This window comes from Mastigoproctus giganteus, chromosome 2, assembly GCF_048544385.1.
Source record: "Mastigoproctus giganteus isolate SK-2022 chromosome 2, ASM4854438v1, whole genome shotgun sequence".
Lineage (NCBI taxonomy): Eukaryota > Metazoa > Arthropoda > Arachnida > Uropygi > Thelyphonidae > Mastigoproctus > Mastigoproctus giganteus.
The window spans coordinates 99,174,622-99,196,395 of NC_143576.1; the positions used below are offsets into that span (position 1 = coordinate 99,174,622).

General features: G+C 37.3%; 1 protein-coding gene across 1 annotated transcript in view; it reads right to left on the reverse strand.

Moving 5' to 3' along the window:
* Nucleotides 1-21,774, reverse strand: part of LOC150089458 (uncharacterized) — a 48,564-nt gene that overhangs the window by 8,620 nt on the left and 18,170 nt on the right. The window contains exon 4 of the mRNA XM_090368607.1: nucleotides 5,181-5,399. Within this exon, the coding sequence (XP_090224733.1) occupies nucleotides 5,181-5,399 (219 nt within the window). The remainder of the gene's footprint in view (nucleotides 1-5,180; nucleotides 5,400-21,774) is intronic.

Genomic DNA, 21,774 nt, shown 5'->3' on the forward strand with positions numbered 1-21,774 from the left:
GAGGAACAGCAAGTACAAGAACAACTAAGAGTGGCTGAAGTGGAAGCAGACAAAATCACTATATCAAGAATAGAAGAGAAGAACAAAGCACTAGTAGAATTCAAGGGAATAGACGACCCCACAAAGATCCACACCATACCAAAGCAAAGACCAAACAGAATCCTGTGGCAAGACACAGACCACCTCAATAGGCAAATAATACCAGATTATCTCAACAACAATGAAGTAACACTAGACACCATATGCACAGCCATTTACTGTGCTACTGTAGCATCCACCAGGATGAACAGAAGGGAAACAAGAGACCAATATAACAAAAAATTCAAAGACAAGGATCCACCAGCCTGGGAAAGAAGGCTATAACAGAAGATATAAGTGAAGATAAGCCAACTGACACAATACCAATGGGGTAATGGAAATAAGAAGCTGATCAGAAAAGTGAAGGCCATCCTCAAGGATGACAATGTCCACAACAAACATAAGACTTAAAATCAGAGAATACCTTGACACCCTCAAGTACAAACTCTTGGCACTTGGCAAAAGACTTTGCCATTACAGGGAGAGTGCTCAGAGAAAAAAGATGACAGGATATTTAGGTTAGGATAACACTTTGACTAGGACAACATATGTACACACTACCATTTGACCAAATCTCAGGGTAGCAAAGCAGACAAAATCTAAGGGAAAGAAAAACTTTGGAAAATTAATAAAGGAATGGTCATGCAATATATTTTAGACAAACATTGAGCTGTAAAGAATTTTTTGATAGCTATGCCTTTCCAATTAAATAATAATTAATGATACATGTCAAAAACAAATACCATACTTAAAAATGCTAAAATTCATATTAATGTAATTGTAAGGTATTTAAATATTTAAGTTTTTGTATTTCTGGTGTGTAAAATGCATACTGTGTCTACAAGAGAATTCAATAAAAGGCAATGAAATCCAAAAGATAATAAATGCTTGAAAAAAATATTTTGAATGGAATTTTACAATCACTTATGTACTTCATGTTTATATCTTCCTTAACAATAATGTGAAGTTGCAAGATATGACTAATTTTTTAATAAAGAAAAAAATTTATTTTTCAGTTATTAAATAACTGAGGTACTTGAGGTAGAATTTTTCTCAGCATGGTCTATACTTGTTAACAGGAGAGACTGTTTTTACAAATATGGGATACACTTGAATAGAAAGGGTACAAGAACATTTGCTGATGCTATCGCGCCAGTGACAGGTGGATCGGAAAACTGCTAGCATAGGGGGATATTCAAACTAATAGTTTAACTAGAGCTGCAAGCAGAGGTGAAAGTGATTCTTGCATTGCTACTATTGGTACACACAGCAGCCTGGAAAGCAAGGCATCTGGGATTTCAAGCCCTGCTGTGGGTCATCATGGAACAAAAGAATACATCGGCTGTGTTAGAGTAACTAAGAATAACAACACATGCATGTATACTTGCAAGTACACTAATGCTAAGAGCATTGCAAATAAATTTGAAGTACTTATTAAGTCATCGAATGCAGACATTACAGGAATAGCAGAGATGTGGTGATGCTCAGACATAGGTAATGCTGAATTTGAATATGAGGATTACGAAGTACACAGGAAGGACAGACGGGACAGAAGAGGTGGAGGAGGGGTTATGCTCTTAGTAAAGAAGAATATTAAATATAAGGCAGTGGCATCCAGTTGACTTGGGTGACATGTGCAATGCTGAGTCAATCTGGTGTGATATAAGCAGTAAGAAAACAAAATTGAGAGTAGGAGCGCACAAGGGGGTATCAAAGTCCATACCCTTACCTAGAAATAATAGCCCTGGAAAGGTTCCTTCACAGGAACTTTAATCCTTTTCTATGTACTCTCCATGTACAGCAACACACTTCTCCCATCTATGGATCAGTTGTTTAATGCCTCGGTCACAGAAGTTTGCACTTTTTGCCCGAAACCACGATTCCACTTCATTGAGGACTTCCTGAGAGGAATGAATCAAAGCAGTGTCCATGCAATGGTTTCTTCATTTCTCGAAACAAGAAGTCTGATGGTGCTAGGTCAGAAGAATAGGGCTGGTGCTGCAGTAGTACAAATCCAACAGTTAGTGAGAACACTGCATTCAACAGTGCTTCTACAAAGCCATCAGCAATCTTGGAACCCATCGTTCAGAGACCTTAGACATGTGTAGATGGTCGTGTAAAATGGTGTGGGCAGACCCATAACTAATTCCCACTGCATTTGCTATGAAATGAATTGTCACACATCTATCATTCAGCATCAGCTGCTCAACCTTTGCAACCATCTCACTGTCTGTGGATTTTGATAGCCTTCTTTCTCTTAACCCATCAAAGACACTTGTATGACCACACTGGAACTCCTGTTTCGACATTTTTACAGTATAATAGGATGGACAATTCTGCTCATACACAGCTTTCATTTCTTTGTCAATTTCCTGAGCTTTCTTGCCCTACAAATGCAGGAACTTAACCACTACTTGATGCTCCACTTTGACACCCATAGCATTCTTCCTCAGATTCAAGGCGGCTCCACCAGGAATGAAATTTCACATGTTAGTTATTGAATATGTAGACAACTTATATTCAAAACAGCATCTTCCTACTGATGTTTTATCTAGTTCAGGGTACGAACCTTTTGATACCCCCTCGTATTATAGGCTTAATGACTGTGATGAGTATACCAAACAGCTATACAGAGAATTAGAATGGGCTAGCAAATCAGAATGTCTCATAATGGGAGATTAACTTTCCAGATGTTGAATGGAATTTGTGGATTTGTCACTCGTACACTAACAACACTTGTGTGGATTTCTTGGATGATTCGTTTCTACAGCAGCATGTTAGAAATGCAACAAAAGGAAGCAATACTCGATCTGGTTATCTTTTATGCATTAACAATCTGCAGGTAAAGGACCCACTGGGTGGCAGCAATCACAGTGTACTAATGTGGAATTTAAATAAAGATATAATTATTGTAAAGAGTAAAGGCTTTTGTTTCGTTTTGTTTCATACGGATGACTACAGAAGTCTCAGACTATGTAAATTGTGTGTAGTGGGAACAACTGATGACGTTACCAACAGAAAATTATAAATAGGAAATATTCAGGAAAGTAATCAAAGCTACCACGCTCTTCATACCACCAAAGATACCATTCAAGGCTCAGGCCTAAATGGATATAGATGAACTATTGAGACACGTAGCAGAGAAGAAGGTTGGGCAAGCTAAGACAGATTACTAAGTGGTCTCTGGCAAAGAATGCAAAGAAAAACAGCAAAGGCTTCTATGCTTATATTAACAGTAGAAGGAAGGGGATGAATCAGATTGGTGCACTTGATATCAAAAGTTTGACTGTTGATGATCCTGCTCAGGTAGCTGACAAATTGAATGAGTAGTTTGCATATATATTCACACATGAGGCATTCTGTAGGAAAGTGAAGGCCAGAAGCTTATCAAGTTCAGGGAGCTAAATGATTTTGTAATAACTGAGAGCAAAGTGGAGGAGAAATTGTTGAGTTAAACATAAGAAAGGTACCTGAGGTGAATGGGATCTATCCAGTTATATTAAGGGAGGCAGCAAAGGAAGTAAACAAACCCTTAGCCATAATTATAAGAGAATCCTTGGTTTCGTCGGAGGTCCTTATGGACTGAAGAAATGCAAATATATCTCAAATTGATAAACAGGGATCAAAAGGCGGTATCAGTAGTTGCAGCCCTGTTAGTTTAACGTCTGTTCCAAGGAAAATAATGGAATCAATGGTTAAAGAAGTAATGCAGGACTATTTAGACAGGCATGCAATTATACTGCAATCACAGAATGGATCTGTTAAAGGGTGGTCTTGTTTAACCAATCCGATAGGTTACTATGATGCAGTGACCAAGGAACTAGGTAACTATGATGCAGTGACCAAGGAACTAGGTTACTACAATGCAGGAACTGGATGCATAATAAAATTAATTTTGACATCATATACTTGAATTTCAGGAAAGCTTTTGATACTGTTGCACAAAAAAACTGCTGTACATTGAGGGCAAGTTACTGCTATGGATAAAAGGATGGTTAAGTGGAAGACAGAGTGGTTATCAATGGGCACTGCTCTTTATGGACTAATGTTATTAGTGGAGTTTCCCAGGGTTCAGTGTTGGATCTATTGTTGTTTTCAATATTTATCAATGATACTGATGAAAGTATATCAGGCTTAATGTCTAAGTTTGCAGATGATACAAAGGTTGGCAGAGTGGTTAACGACAGTCATCAGGGTGAGCCACTACAAGATCTATGAAAACTGGGTTGATGGGCTGAGAAATGGCAGTTGAAGATTAACACTGACAAATACAAGGTACTGCATATGGATAGCATTAAACTCAGAATAACTTGTCAACTATGTGGTACTACACTCAGGGTAGTAGAGAACAAAAAAGACCTCGGGTAATTGTGCAGTCAGACAATCTCTGAGCAGTGCAGACATGCTGCCAGGATAGCTCATGGGGTTTTGTCAATAAAATACAGAAACTTTGCAAGCAGGAATAAGAAGGTGATTATCCCTTTGTATAAGACTGGTTAGGCCACATCTTGAGTATTATATGCCGACTGGAGGCCTCACTTCAAGAAGGATGTAGATGTGCTAGAACATGTGCAGAGAAGGGCAACCAGATTGGTGATATGAACAAAAGGGTGCTCTTACCTAGAAAGAGCTTCAGTTCTGCAAACTGCAGCATCTGGAGAATATGCACCTCAGGGGAAATCTGAATGAGGTGTTTAAGGTTTTGAATAGATTAAGTAAGCTGAATGTGAATGAAATTCTTCCTCTTGCTGAGACTACATACATGAGTTGAGTCGCATAAATTTAAGTTGCGGAAGAATGGTTACAGGAATAATGTATGGAAGTGTCTTCTTCAGCCAGCAGGTGGGCAATTGTTGGAACAGACTTCCATCTGTTGTGGAAGTGGATGGGTTGAATAAATTCAAGGGAGAACTAGACAAATTTTTGGAGGGTACAGATGGCTGAACTGTATGGTTTTTTTGTGGCTGATAACTATATAAGCTTAATTTCTTGCATCATTTGCCATTACTACTACTACTAAATATTCCACTTATTTTATATATTTTTAAAATATTTATTGATGTCTTATATATCCATTATGTAAATTTTTTTTTGAGACATACTCTATTTCTTTAGCCATTTTCCTCCAATCTTCAGGCTGAAATTTCCAGAAATAAAATATCACCCTGAATCCAGGACTTCCAGCAATACGCCAACGAACACGAACTGTCCCATCTTCCGGATGCTGCGTAATCCTAAGTACTTCCATTCTAACATTTGTGTATTTTAAGTGGCCTAAAATCTTAATAAATGAAAGCTGCTGAACATAATCTCTTAATCCACTGCAAAAAAGAAGGGGAGAGAAAAAAGAAAAGAGAATGAAAATTGTATGTTATATCTATCAGAAACTAGTTTTGTATACTACACATACTTGTAAATATACTACAATTGCAAAATCACTGAATTTGACACATAACAGAGCCTAACATCAATATCCTAAGATATACAACAATAATTTTCACATCTTTCTATGCATTAAAATAATTTTCCTCCTAATGATATTTATTCAGCCAATGGGAGAAGAGAGATGCAGCTTACGTGGTAATACGTAACAAATACAAAAATATGTAACAGAAACTTGTTTTACTGTGGTAAAACAAACTTCTGTTTAAGTGTGGTCACTTGCTATGTTTATTTAACACGACCACACAGTACCATTCTTGATTTCCATATGTAACATATTTATTTAAATAAACTAAATGCAACAAGACATAACATTTTAAGAGTTTAAAGATTCTATATCTATATAATATCAGTGTAGATACACCGTAGACAACTCTTAAAGAAAAACTACGACCGTAGTGTGAAAGGTACCCACCAATGAAAAGCCAAATAGCTTTAAAATGGTGCCATCTGGGTGGTGGTGCCCACCAAGAATAAGTGACAGTCTTCTCTATTAGTGAAGCATTACTTATTCGAGGTAGTGCAATACATGGTAACTCATTATGAAGGATGAGCACAATATGAGATACAAATGAAATGCCTTTCACACTACAATCATAGTTTCTCTTTAAGAGTTGTCTATGGTGTATCTACACAGATATTATATAGATATAGTAACGTATTTATGTATTCATAGCTGAGGAAGAGACACACGCAGAGTAAAAAGCTTCTGTAAGTATTTTATTTTATCAAAAGAAGCAAGCGCAGTGAGCAAGGGGTGAAGCTCCCTAGTTTTGATTAAAAAAAATAATAATAAAGTGCTAAAATTGCAATCTTATCAGAATACGGCTATACTACAAAGCCATTTCCCCCACTCCTTTCAATGATTCTCTCTAAAACAAAAAAATACATATATTATTAATTATATAATAAAAATAAAAAACCCCAGGGGTTTTGGCTTGTTGTTTGTTTGTTGTTTGATTTTTAGGAGCATTAGTAACTAAGGCCATATTGCTCCGGGAATATGTGGTGGTCATTCCCTGACCTTTCCGCATCCTTTGTATTTGATGGTGACGGGCTCGAACCCCGGTCTAATCAAGAAGCGTGTGCTATGCACTGCTGCTCCTTCCCACCTGGCTACGGAGGCTTTGGCTTAGTACACCCAGGGTCCTGAGCAAAATATAATCATTCTTCTCTTTCTTGGTGATTCCCTTCTACTTCAGACTCTCTCTCTCTCTCTCCCATGGTAACTCAGAATTTTTTTTATATCTAGTACTATGCATAAGACAAAGGTTAAATAGATACTTGACTTTGGACTTGATTCTCAAGTTTGCAATTTTTGGAAAAAACATAGAAAGGTAGGTAGTTACAAAGAAAAGGATTATAAGGGATATATAAGTAAAAGTTAGTTCAGTGAATTTGTAGTTGAACTGTGAATGGCTGCTGACTAGTTGACACATTTGGACTAGTTTGAAAAATAGGTTAATTACAAGCACTTCCTATCTAAACAGAAATGCAATTATACAGCAGTCACAGCAAGGATTTGTGAAGGGGCAATCTTGTCTGACAAATCTCATTGGATATTATGATGCAGTAACAAAGGAATTAGATGCAAAAATTATCTTTGATATCATATACTTGGATTTCAGGAAAGCTTTTGATACTGTTGCACAAAAAAAAAAAAAAAAAAGCTACTGCACAAATTAGAACAGTAGCATTAAGGGCAAGTTACTGCTCTGTATAAAGGGATGATTGAGTGGGAGAAGATAGTGGTTATTAACGTACACTGCTCTTCTTGGACTAATATCATTAGTGGCATTCCTCAGAATACAGTGCTGGGCTGAGTGTTGTTTTCCATATTTCCATATTTAGGCCGCCGTAGCCTAGTGGTCAGGCGCGCGGGTGCATACGTACACGTGCCTTGAGTGACCGGGGTTCAAGCCCGTGACTGCTGAATACGGTTCTGTTTCTTGTATTCTGTGTATCTTGTAAACTCCTCTGACCGTTTGGTTGTCCCGGAGTATAAACAGAAAATTTATTTTTTTATTTATTAATTATACTGATGAAGGTATACAGGCTTAATGTCCAAGTTTGTATATGATATAAAGATTGGCAGGGTGGTTAATAACAGTAATCAGGGTAAGCTAGTGCACAAAGATCTAGAAAAATTAGGCAGATGGACTGAGAAATCACAGTTGAAGTATAACATTGAAAAATCCAAGTTACTATATATGGGTAGCAGTAATGCCAGATTAAAAACTAACTGTGAAAAACTAACTCAGAGTAGTAGAAAATGAAAAAGACCTGGGGTGTAATTGTGCAGTCAGATACAAAGTTCTCTGAGCAGTGCAGAAAAGCAGCCAGGATAGCTCATGGGGTTTTGTCAATGATATACAAGAACTTTGTTAGCAGGGATAAAAAGGCAATTATTTTGTTGTAAAAGGCCATGGTGAGGCTGCATCTTAAGTACTGTATTTTTTTTTTTTTTTTTTTTTTTATGAAATTCCCAAACACAAAAGGTATCAAAACCTATAGTACTTAGTACCGTGCATAGGTTGAAGGAGAAGTATGGGGGATGCCGGAAACTTTGCTCTAGAGACTAAACATGGGTTTCGCCACTTCAAGCCTCCAATAAGCAAAGTGGCGTATTGCACCGGTTGATGAGTCATCTACCACCTGGTAATACAGGTCTGCAGGCCACACTTTAGGAAGGATGTAGATCTGCTGGAATAGGTGCTGAGAAGGACAATGAGATTGAAAAATGCAACAAAATGTTGCTCTTACAAAAGGCTTCAATTCTTCAAATTGTAGTCTAGAAACTAGGCACCTGCAAGGAGATGTGATTGAGGTGTTTAAGGACTTGAATGGATTAAATAAACTTAAGGTTAGTGGCATTCTTGCTCTTTGCTGAGACTACACACAGGGGGGGGGAGCATAAATTCAAATTGAGGATGTTACTGGGTGGATATGCAGAAGTTTGCCTTCAGCCAGCAGGTGGTTGATTGCTGGAACAAAGTTCCACGTGTCATTGTGGAAGTGGGCAGTTTGAATAAATTCAAGGAAAAGAACTAGACAAATTCTTGTAGAGGATGAACAGGTGAGGTAGGTTGTTTTTATTTATTTTTTGGATTATGCTCTATAAGTTTGGTTTCTTGCATCATTTGCCACTCCTAATACTAACTTTGCTAGCAGAGATGAGGTGATTATCTCACATGGTTAGGCTGCATAGGAGAGTAGCCTCGTGGAGGCAAAGTTTTTATTGCTCCTGGAAATAGAGAAGTTTTTTCTGTTTTATTAGCTTAAATTGGCATATTAACTTATTTTCTAGAGTAGCTTATATTCCTAGTTACAATACTTAGTTTAAAGTTTAACTTAGATAGAGATTTTGTAGGTTATTACTTAGTATCGGTAAGGGTATCCAATCCACGTGTTACAAGTTTTCCAGCTCTGCTGAATGAGAAGTTTTTTTACCATATTTAGCCGCTTTATTTCCCTGTACAGTATCTTATTATACTCATCAGAGTGATTAGGCCTATAGCACACTCCTACTCTCAATTTTGATCTCCCAATGAGGCCTTATACACCTCAATCAGATCACCTCGCAGGTGCCTACTCTCCAGACACTGCATTCTTTTTCTTTAATTTCAAATTTTTGGTTAAGGGAGGGTATATCCCTTTGCCCCCCCACTGAATACACCCCTATCCTACACCCATCCGCAATCCATTTGAGGACTGTTCCTGTGATTCTAACGTGTTCCAGCTTATGCAGCAACCTCTTGTGCAGAGTGGAGTCAAATTCTTTGCTAAAATCCAAGTAAGCAATGTCAAAATTATTTTCTACACTCAGTTCAAGAAAAATTGTGTCAAAATTGCTAATCACATTAAACATGATTTTCACTTAATGAAACCATGCTGTGTATCCTTCGGAATTCCATTTCTATCTAAACGTCCCTGTACTGTACTATCATTGACACTGATTTTCTCTACTGCTGAAGTAGTGACTACCTTAGAGTAAAAAATCGTAGTTACCCTCTTTACTCTTAGAACCAAATTGGCAATATAATGGCACTTCTCCAATTCAAGAAACACTCTCTCCTAAGTCTAGTGATGCCCTCATAATTAACCTTAATGGTCCAATGCATTCTCTTGCCACCTCCCCCAAAATTACTGGGCATATACCATGAACCCCAGGAGTCTTATATAGTCATATAGACTAAGTAGTCTATATGACTATATAAAACTCCTGGTCAAAAAACTTTTAGTCATATAGACTAAATTTTTCTAAACCTTCTGAAATTTCAGTATCACTAATTTCATGTTTCCTAGCTTTGCTGGCATGTTCCATCTCAATATTCTTCTGTAAATATCAATGGAGTATCTACACCAATATTATATAGTAAATATCAATGCAAAGTATGTTTAATTCATCTGCAACATCAGCTAGGTTATATAGATTTTTTTATCCCCAGATATGATGCGACCTTGTCTAAACTTTTTTACAACTTCTGCAAGCATTACTATAGGCAGAATATGAAGCTAGAGGTTTCAGATATGAGCCAATTGCAATATACAATATCCTTACCTGAAGAGTCTTAGCATAAATTTTGGAAAATCATGATTCAGATAAAGGAAATGAGTTTAGAGTGGAATAAGGAATAAAGCATTTCACCCCTATGAGAATAACTTCAAAGAAACAATCTGAGCAAATATTACAATTAGGATATTTAAAACAGTATTCCAGCCAAGAAAAAGTGGTATAGCTATCACACAATTCATACTATTTTGCATTAAAGCCAAACAGATTTTCTGAATGGACCAGGAGAGGGCATCACTGGAGGCAAGACTGCAATCAAGTTGGGATCTGAAGTAGTAAAAGGATAATTAATATTGTGTACTTTAAAGTTTATTAGTGGGAAAAAGATCAATGACATCAGCTGTGTTTTTAAATTTTTTATTGCAGGTTTATTGGCACATCAGCAACTATGGTCATTACACACAGAATATCAGACTTTATAAAGTACAGAGTGTCTCAAAGTCCAGCATAAAACAAAAAAGTAGGTGGATAGAAAATTGGCATTCCAAGCAGATTGTTGCAAAGCCCAATCACAAAATTCCATCCATTGGTAGGATCACCTTTGCTTAATACAAGCTGAAGTTTATATGGATGCCATTTGTGAGTCTTAAGAATGCAATGGATGCTACTTTTTTGACACTCTTATTTTGGTGGACAAACGTTGGGAGACTTTTTGGAACTTCTGTTAAAATTAGCAAGGATAGCAGTTGCCATATCATCATCAATTGATCTACTTGAAGGTCCACTGCGTGGTTTATCTTGTATGGATCCTGTTTCTTTAAACTTTCCAGCAAGTCTGCTAACACGACTGTGTTATTGGCTCACAGTCTGGATGCAGTCTTTTAAATTCAACAGGGGCTTCTCTTTGACTTTCATTTCCTACGAGAATTATTTGTATCTGTTCTTCATCGCTCTGATACATCACGGTCTGTAAAAATATACATTAACCCTATAATGCTCGACTTATGAGACACCCTGTATATTTGTTACTTATGGAATAAAGAGCATCAAATAACATATTTCTTAATTGCTTTTAAAAAGGTAAAATGCTCTGCAATGTCCTGTCTGTCTCCTGGTACATGTGGGAACATTAAGAAGTCATGAAGTTTTGAGAGAGAGAGAGGGGTAAAGATCAAGCCTTGCACTTTTTGATAGACTGGGTAATCTATTATTAAATGAACTGCGAGTTGGCTTTGACAATTTTGGCACTGTGGAGGATCACGTTCTGTGAGAAGGTAGTTGTAAGATATGTCAAATATACATTCCAGCAAGGGTGACTTCCTGATTTCTATTTTATCTTTTCCATTCCACTGTTTGAGTTTTTGTTTTAATTGAAACAGTTTGTCAAATGTCTATGCTTCCCAGAGTAATGGCCATTGTTTTTTATATGCCAATTTAATTATTGATGCTTTCGCACTATACTTATACATAGCCAATTTAATGTAAGATTTATAATCAGTGTATGGAAATTTGGCCTCAAAACAGAAAAACCAAGTGCAAACTACTCTGGTTAAAAAGGACATTGTTTTATTAGGAGACTCCATTGTCAGGGAAATGGGGAATATTTTTTGCAATAAGGATAGGTGGAGTAGACCCAGGGTATGTCTGCCAAGAGCAACTATTAATGATGTCACCAACAGATTGTCAGATTTTAAGGGGGGGTAAAGAGAATATTATTATTCATGTGGGGACTAATGACATTAAATGTACACGATCAGACGATTTGTTGGAAAAATACAGGACCATGCTGAGGAAATGCCACGAGCTAGGCCACAATGTCTATGTGTCTGCAATTCTGCCCAGACACGATAGGGGGGATTATGTGTTAAAAGCCTTGTGGATTAACTTAAGACTTGAAGGACTCTGCAAGGCTTTAGGGGGTAAATTTCTATCAGCATGGCCCACGCTTGTAGGTAGAAGGAATTTGTTTTGTAGAGACGGGATACACTTAAACAAAGGTGGTGCAAAAGTTTTTGCCAGTATTATTGAGGATACCTTAAAGGTTCAGGGAAACTGCTAGTTGGGGGGGGGATGTGGGTAATACTGACACACATTTATCTGATAATATTGGTCAAAGTAACTCTTGCACATACCTCAAGAGTTCTTATCTGTTACCCCAACTGGACATATCTAGATGATCTGGGGGCAGAAACGTTTCAAGTGAGCTAATGCCAGGGAAGAGAGCCTAAAAAACTTCAAGGGTTGTGTTAGGGTTGTTAAATATACAAGAACAGTAAGTCTTAATTGTTTATATAGTAATGTTAGAAGTGTCGTCAATAAAATGAGCGAATTCGAACTGCTGGTTAAAACAAGTAACGTGGACATAATAGGGCTTACGGAGACGTGATGCCACCCAGAAATTGGGGATGATGAGTTTCAGTACGGCTTGTATAATGTATTTAGGAAGGATAGGGTATATAGAAGGGGTGGTGGGGTAATGCTTCTTATCAGAAGCAGCCTGAGTGCGACAATAGCTTTCCAAGATTCAGACGTTTCACATGCTAGTATAGAATCTATACGGTGTGAGATAGTTGGGAACAAAGGTATAATGCGAGTAGGAGTAATCTACAGACCGGGTGATTGTGAAGATTATGACGAAAGCCTCTACATGCAAATGGAATGGGCAAGTAAGCGAATTTGCCTCTAATTGATTGGAGTAAATGGGAAGGAAACTCTACATGGGGAACAAAATTTTTAAATCAACTATATGACTGTTATTTGTATCAACATGTCAGGGAAAGTACTAGAGAAAAGAATATCCTAGACCTCATCATCACCCATGAATCAGATGACATAACAGGGCTGACAGTAGAGGAACCAGTAGCAGGGAGTGATCACGGAGTTCTACAGTGGATGATGATGAGAGAGGTAGCAGTAGTAAAAGGCAAAGGAATGGGTTTTAATTTCAGAAAAGGAAATTACGATGTCTTAAGGTACTACATGGCCTCTTAACTGGGTAGATATCACGCAGAGAATGAATACATTTGAACTGTGGTATGCTTTTAAAACATTAATCACAGATGCCTTGAATGTGTATTTACCATTAAAAAAATATTCCACAAGAAGGGTTCCATGTGTTGGATGAATTGGATGAATAGTGAAGTTGCCACATTATTTGAGCAGAAAAAGGTGGCATGGAAAGGTTACAGAGCAATAAAAAGTACTGAAGCCTATAACAGCTACAAGATGATCTGTAATAGAGCCAGAGAAAAGGTTCTGTGGCTCTCAAAGGCAGTTTATGAGAAATCACTAGTAGAGCAAAGAGGGGGGGGATAAGGAATTCTTCACATATATAAATGCCAAGAAGAGCAGGACAAACCAGATCGGACCTTTACGTAAGGGAAAGGCGATATTATTAAATACACCAGCTGCCGTTGCAGATGAACTCAACAGTTATTTTGCATCAATATTTACAAATGAAAAACCTTTTGTGGCAATGGGAAATTGAGGGAGCGAAGTTGAAAAATATATAATTAATGATATTGAAATTTTGCAAGATTATTTAATGAAAAAAAACTTGAGTCTACAGGCCAGTAAGGGTCCTAGAATTGATGGAATATACCCTATAATCTTAAGGGAGGCAGCAAATGAGTGCATTGAACTATCGAAGCTAATTATGCGAGCATCACTAGACTCTGGGGAGATTTCCTTGGATTGAAAAAGTGCCAATGTATCTCCCATACATAAGGGTGGCTTTAAGAGTGAAGTGGGAAATTATCGACCTGTCAGTCTGACTTCAGTGGTAGGGAATATCATGGAGGCAATGATCAAGGGTGGAATTCAGGTTCATTTGGATCAAATTGAAATTCTCAAGGATACTCAGCATGGTTTTGTAAAGGGAAAATCATGTTTAACAAAGCTGGTTCGCTATTTTGAAAGGGTGACTCACGAGCTGGATTTAGGGAATAATTTCGACACTGTTTATTTAGATTTCAGCAAAGCTTTTGACTCAGTCCCACATGAGCGGTTGCTTTACAAGCTTGAACATGTTGGAATCACTGAAAAAATTCTTAGATGGATAGCAGGATGGCTTCAGGTAAGGAGGCAGAGGGTTGTGATAAATGGCTATTCCTCAGATTGGGTTGATGTAAGAAGTGGGGTTCCCCCAAGGATCAATATTAGGACCACTCTCGTTTTTAATTTTCATAAACAACAACATCGATGAAGGGATAGAGGGCGTGATGTCTAAATTTGCAGATGATGTTAAAATTGGTAGAGTAGTTAATGATCACTGTCCAGCTGGGCTTCTTCAGAGAGACCTAGATAGGCTTCAGGAATGGTCAGAAAAATGGCAGCTACGCTTTAATCCAACAAAGTGTAAGGCATTACACCTGGGAAACAGTAATCCCAAAATAACTTATTCACTTGGCGGAGTTCAACTAAAGCCAGTACTGGAGGAAAGGGACTTGAAATTCGACATGAAATTCGCTGAGCATTGTAAACAGGTTGCAAAGAAAGCCCATGGTGTCCTATCGATGATCTATTGAACTTTTGCAATTAGAGATAGGGACGTGATAATCCCATTATATAAGGCTTTGTTAGACCACACTTGGAATACTGTGTTCAAGTATGGAGACCGCACCTAAAGAAAGACATCGAGCTTCTTGAAAGGGTGCAAAGACAGGTAACTCGCCTGGTAAGATCAGTAAAAGGGCGTCCTTATGAAGAAAGACTTCGAATATGTAGGTTGCAGAGTTTGGAAACTAGGCACCTTAGAGGAGATTTGATTGAGGTGTTTAAGGCTCTGAGAGGCATCAGTAAAATGAATGAGGACGAAATTTTCAAGATTATAAATGATGCTAGAACTAGGGGACATAAATTCAAGTTACGGGGGGAAATGTTTAGATTGGACTGCAGAAAGTTTTATTTTAGCCAGCAAGTTATAAATTACTGGAATAAGTTGCCTACATGGGTGGTAGAGGCTGACAGTTTGGGGAAATTCAAAGGTCATCTGGATAGTACCTTCGGGTCAGGGAAGCGCATAGAATGATAGGTTTAATTTCCTTTTTTTTTTATTAATTATTATTTTTTTTTTTATTATTGCCTTATTCGGTTTTTTTTTTTTTTTTTGGCTGGTGCAGCATAAGCCATAGGCTTTCTTGCACCATTCAGCCATTACTAATACTAATTTTAAAGAGAGGAAATATCCAGTTGACAGCATTTTCGGAATTATATTTGGCACACTCATTTCCTGGTATTCCTTCAATGACTAGTTTTCCAGCAGAATCTGATTAGTTGATAATAATTTTGAAACTGGATTAATATGATTCAGACTTTCTGCAACAGAGGGCGAGTGGAAGGGTGTGCACATTGAAGAGCAAGGACAGTGCTTAATATAATGAATTTATATCCATATAAATGAATGTACATAACAGTTTGTTAGAAAGTAAAAGTTCATTAATGCTTCAAGGCTAGAAATGTGGCATACAATTCTAAAGCATATATGCCATTCCAATGGGAGTTGCTGGGAAATGTAATTACCGGCAAGGGTCAGAGCTGTTCCAACTTTACTCTCCGTTTCTGAGCTATTAATATATACTTTTATAAAACTGTGGGACTGGGTGAAATGGTGAGCTACATGTAACTGGTTGATGTTTATGCTCGGGATGTCATTTTTATCCCACTGTCAATAAATAATAATAAATTGTCACAATCTATAAGGAGAATTTGACATGGTGCACTCTCAGAAATTGTTTCAACCTCAGATTTGAAGCTTAAGATTAGTTTCATGTAAACACAAACCTACAGAATTATATTGTACCAGAAAATCAGATACATCATATAGGTTGTCATGACAATTCTACTGAATTAAGATTTGATGTTTTCTCTTTGTTTCCAAGAAGTTTGTAATAGTCTTTTTTTTGGGAGGGGGAACACGTGCCTGTGTCCATATCATCTTTGTGTGTATCTCAAGAATGGAGCAACAATCTTCCTTGTTGTCAATCTCCATATATGAGCAGTGTGTTTCTTCTTGTCAAATGTTTTATTACTCTTTACTTGATCCACTGATTACGAAGTGGAACTGCTGTTGGAGGAACTGTTATCAGGGTATTAGCAAATGCATGGAAGTTTCGGTAGTAATTTGCTATTTTGATGGTGAATGGAGCAATCTTGCACAATCAGAAAAAGATTGTACCTGGTGAAACAGCAATATCTTTGTACTGCTATTGTGCATTTCCACTGGATTAGTGAGGCATGAATAGATGTTCCACTAGTAGTGGGAAATTGCTCTTTTGCTTCCTGATATGATACATTATGCTCAACTTTGTACTTCTGAATTTTCTTTTCCCTTTTCCATTGTTCACATTCTTTTGAAGAGGCAGAGTGGTTGCCCTCACGGTTGTGACATTTTAATGTTTCATGGGGCAACCTGTATAAGTGGGTTCTTTAGACCAGAGATCCTATGTGGCTCCTCCGCAGGCTGTTTGTGAATATCCACATTTTTGACATTAGAAATACCTTGACTACATTAGGAATGTAGGGGTGTACCAAATGAGTCAAATATCCAGCCTTAACTATTAATGGTAAGTATGGCATATTAAAAGTGAGAATAGTGATACAGGTAGGTGTAAGTACACAACTTTTTTTTTTTTTTTTTTTTACTAACTATTCTTTTAGTCTGTATGAGACATTACATTCTAATTCACTAGTTTTTAGGCAATTTCTTCCACTATAACATTACACGTAACATGTCCATTCTGCAATTATCCCTCTGGATGTATTTAAAGAGGCATGTATTTTATTTAAAGTGGCATTACCTGAGTAGTGTTCCTCAAAAGAGGAGATTTTCAGGAGTCTCACCATGATGATGTGTCATTTCAACCAAAATGATCAGCTGATCTTAGTTTGTGTACCATTTTAGGTGAACTAGCCATATTTTCAATATACTTCAAAAATCAAAATTTATTTTAAGATTGTCTGCTATTGTATAGAGTGATTAAAAAGGCATACATTCAAAGTTATTTTCGGTTTTATTTCAATTATTATTAAAAATATAATTATAATAGAGATTACAATAAGTTTTAATAGAATTATTATAAACATAATTGTAATCATCATCATCATCAGCCATTTTCAATCCACTGCAGGATGAAGGCCTCTCAAGCAACTTTCCAGTTCCTTCTGTTTTGAGCACTGGCCATCCATTTACTACCCACAAACTCATGAATTTCATCTATCCATCTCTGCCTTTGTCTTCCAGGATTTCTTCTAGCTCCTCTTGGGTACCATTCTGTTATTTTTTTAGTCCATATGTCATCATGTCTTCGAGCTATGTGTCCTGCCCAAGACCATTTTAGTTCTTTAGTTTTGATAAGAATGTCCTTTACTTGAGTTTGCTGCCTAATTTTTTTCTCTTCTTATCTAACAGTCTGATTCCCAATATAATTCATTCCATTCTTCGCTGTGTAGTTCTCAGCTTCTCTTCCATTCTTTTGGTGAGTGCTCAAGTTTCACTTCCATAAGTCATGGTGGGGAGTATACATTGGTTCATTATTTTACATTTCAGACAAACTGGGATATTGCTCTTCAGTATGTGACTATATTTCCTGAATGCTATCCATTCAAAATTTATTCTTCTCTTGACTTCCAGCCATTTATCATTATTACAGCTAATAACTTGTCCCAGATAAGTATATGACTCCAGCTTTTCAATTACTGCTCCTACAATCATTATTTCCCTTTCTGTGGCATACTTGTTCATCATTACTTTTGTTTTAGCCATATTCATCTTCAGTCCAAAATCCTTATTAACTGTGCATAACTGATTAAGATTTTCCTCTAATTCTTTGGAATCGTGGCTTATGACCATAATGTCATCTGCAAATCGTAAATGGTTTCGGTACTCTCCTTTCACATTGACTCCTTTTTGCGACCAGTCTAATCTTCTGAAAGCTTCCTCAAAGGCAGCAGTACACAGCTTTGGAGATATTGTGTCTCCTTGTCGAACTCCTTTCTCGATTTTAAATATTCTACTGTCTTTGTCTAGTGTAATAAAGGAGGTAGCACTCTCATATATTTTCTTCGAAATCATAATATGTGGGGTATCTATGCCTTGTCTTTCTAGTGCCCGAAACATTGCCTTAGCTGTATGGAGTCAAATGCATTTTCATAATCCACAAAAATGCCAGGCAAATTTTATATTCATTTGCTTTCTCCATTAGCTGTGATATTACGTGAAGGTGATCCATAGTTGAGAATCCTGTCCTAAAGCCAGCTTGCTCTTTCGGTTTATTCTCATCAAGTATTCTTTCTAATCTATTAGTAATAACCCTTGTGAACAACTTGTAGATGTGGGATAACAAGCTAATTGGTCTATAATTTCCAATTTCTGATTTATCTCCTTTCTTATGCAGCAAAACTATGACTGCATTATTCCACTGCTTAGATGTCCTACCTTTTCGAATGCACTTTGTGAAGAGCCTTGCCAGTTTTTGTGTTATGTCTCTTCCTCCCAATTTTAACAACTCTACAGTAACTTCATCTTCCCCTGGGGCTTTCTGATTCTTCATTTTCTTCAATGCATGTTCTACCTCATCAGGAAGAATATCGGGTATGTTGTATGTGTTGCTACTTTGCAATCCATCTTCCTCACTGCTGGCATCACTCCCTCGCTCCTTGTATAATTCTCTATAGTAGTCTTCTGCTATTTGAATTATGCCCTCTCTGCTGTTTATAAGTACACCATTGCTATTCTTCAGTTTCAGTATCATTTGTCTTTCTGTATTACTGCTCATGGCTGCTGATTTAAATCCTTTGTTTTCCCTTAATGCTTGTTCTACTTTTCTTGTGTTAAATCTTCTTATGACCTCTCTGAGTCTCTTTCTAATGGCTTTGCATAACTCAGTATACTCAATTTTCTCCCTGTCAGTGTTTTTCTTGCTCTTTATTTGTCGTCTTCAGTTCATTTTGATGACAAACACTTGTCATCAAAATGACAAGTGTTTCTTGACTAATTTTTTTTTCTTTGAATTTCTTTTTCCCTATAGGTTTCTTGGGCTTTATCACTTTCAGAAAGTTGTAATATTCCTCAAAAATATCTTGGTCCTGAGCAGTCTGCAGAAGCTAAAACCTGTTCTTAAGTTCCAGTACATACTGCTTTTTCTCCTCTTCTGTTATCTCAAAGACCTTTGTATTATTTACTCAAGTCAGTTTTTTTCTTTCCTTTCCTACATCTATATCAAGTGTACATCTTACCATTCTGTGATCACTTCCAACATTTACCTTATTCAGGACGGTAACATCATTCACAATATATCTTCCGTTAGTGAGGATGAAGTCGATTTCATTAGTTGTTAATCCATTTGGACTCTTCCATGTCCACTTTCTATTCACCCTTTTCTTGAAAAAAGTGTTCATTACTGACAGTCCTTGAGATTCTGCAAATTCCACAAGTCTTTCACCTCTTTCATTTCTTTCACCAATTCCAAAATTTCCTATAGTTCCCCTTTCTGCGCTGTTTTGTCTTTTTCCAACCTTAGCACCGAAATTGAGAGTCTAGAAGACTCTCAATTTCGGTGTACATTTCTTCAACCTCTTCATCATCATGGCTCGATGTTGGTGCATAAATCATTATAACCTTTAGCTTGTACCTCTTAGAAATCTTGAGTATTAGTCTTGACACCCTTGGTGATGTACTTTTGAATTCCAAAATGTTATTTTTAAAATCTTTATGCACCAGAAACCCAACTCCACCTTCACTCCTTTCACTGTTTCCATTGGCGTACAGCAGATTTTCACTTGATAAACTTATAAGTGATTCATTTCTTCTTCTTGTTTCAGCCAAACCGATGATATTCCAATTCACATTTTCTAATTCCTTTTCGAGCTCTAATATCCTGTCTTCACCGATGAGTGATCTTACGTTATAACAGGCCAAGTTCAGTTTCCGTGCATGGCAGCCTGGTCGTACCCAGAGATCCTTAGCATCCTCTGCTTCCACTCTGATCCTCTCGCTGCCGTAAGAGGGGGAGTGAAAGCTGCTGGGGACTGAGGGCCATTTGTTTTGTCGTGCTGTCATATGCTGGAGGGTTTGGTCTTTTCCTCATCACGCTGACCAGGTGTCTTGAAGAGAACCACTCTACACGTTCATTGCCACCTAAGTGACGTAACAGGGCTTACCATCGAGAAGGTGTGCATGAGTGGATTTTAGGGAGGCAGACCAACCGGACTTCTCCTAAATCTTCTGTAATAGAGAGATATTGGATCCATCACAGGATACCTGTTCCCGTCTAATTGTAATTGTCCTCCTTCCCAAACTTTTTGCCATCTTTTCAACTCTAATCACTCTTTTTTGTTAAGGACACCTGAGAAAAAAGCCCCTTCATGGTGAGAAGAAACTGTGCAAATGAAGCAGGAAAGCATGAAACCAGTGATACTGAAATTTTAGAAGATTATTTATTAGAAAAACTTTGAAGCCTAAAGGTGAGCAAGGCTCCTGGAATTGATGGAATATACCATAATTCTGAGGGAAGCAGCAAGAAAGTGCATTGAACCATTGAGGTTAATCATGAGGTTGTCACTCAACTCAGAAGTTATTCCCTTAGATTGGAGATGTGCCAGTGTTTCACAAATACATAAAGGTGGCTGTAAGAGTGAAGTAGGTAGTTAAAAGACCAGTCAGTCTGACTTTGGTGCTAGTGAAAATCATGGAGAAAACAATTAAGAGTGCATTACAGGATCATTTAGACAGAAATGGAATTCTGAAGGAATCAACAGCATGGCTTTGTAAAGGGAAACTCACGTTTAACCAACATGGTTAAATTTTGATAGTCAATTTTTATAGTCACTTGTGAGCAGAATGTAAGAAATAATCTCAACATTGTTTACTTAGATTTCAGCAAAGCATCTGACTCAGTCCCTCATGAAAGATTACTGTATAAGTGAGAACATGTTGGAATCACAGGGAAAACCATTAGATGAATTGTAAGATAACTGTAGGACAGGAGGCAGAGGGTTATGATTGCTAGTTATTCTTCAGATTAGGCTAATGTAAAATGTGGGATTGCCAAGGATCAGTACTGCTGCTGTCTCTGATTTTCCTAAATGACACTGATTAAGGGATACAGGGTGTGATATAAAAATTTACAGTGAAGCCAAGCTCGGAAGGGGAGTTAATGATTGCTGCCAAGTACTTCTTCCAAATGACTTAGACAAACTTCAAAGATGGCTAGAAAAGTGACAGCTATATTTTAATGCAGCAAAATGCTAGATCTTACACTTAAGCAACTGCAAAATAAATTACTTGATGGGACTGAACTAAAAATGATGGCAGAAATTTGTGAGTTACGTTACGATATGTTTGGACATTTAAGTTTCCTAAGCAATATAGACAAGCAGTAAGGAGGGCTCCTAGTGTCCTATAGGATTTATCAAACATTTACTCAGAGATAAGGAGATTATAATACCACTGTATAAGTAGATTGCGAGACCACATCTGGAATATTGTGTCCAGGTATAAAAAAAAATAATAATAACAAAAAAAAAATGTATAGCACTTCCTGAAAGGATCCATGGGCAATGTGCCTGGTGAGATCAACAAAAGGGCATCCCTACGAGAAAAGACAGGACATGGTCAGGCCACACATAAAGTACTGTGTACAGGTCTGGAGGCCTCACTTTAAGAAGGATGTAGAGCTGTTGGAACGAGTACAGAGAATGGCAACAAGATTAGTGAATGGAACGAAGGGTTGCTCTTACAAAGA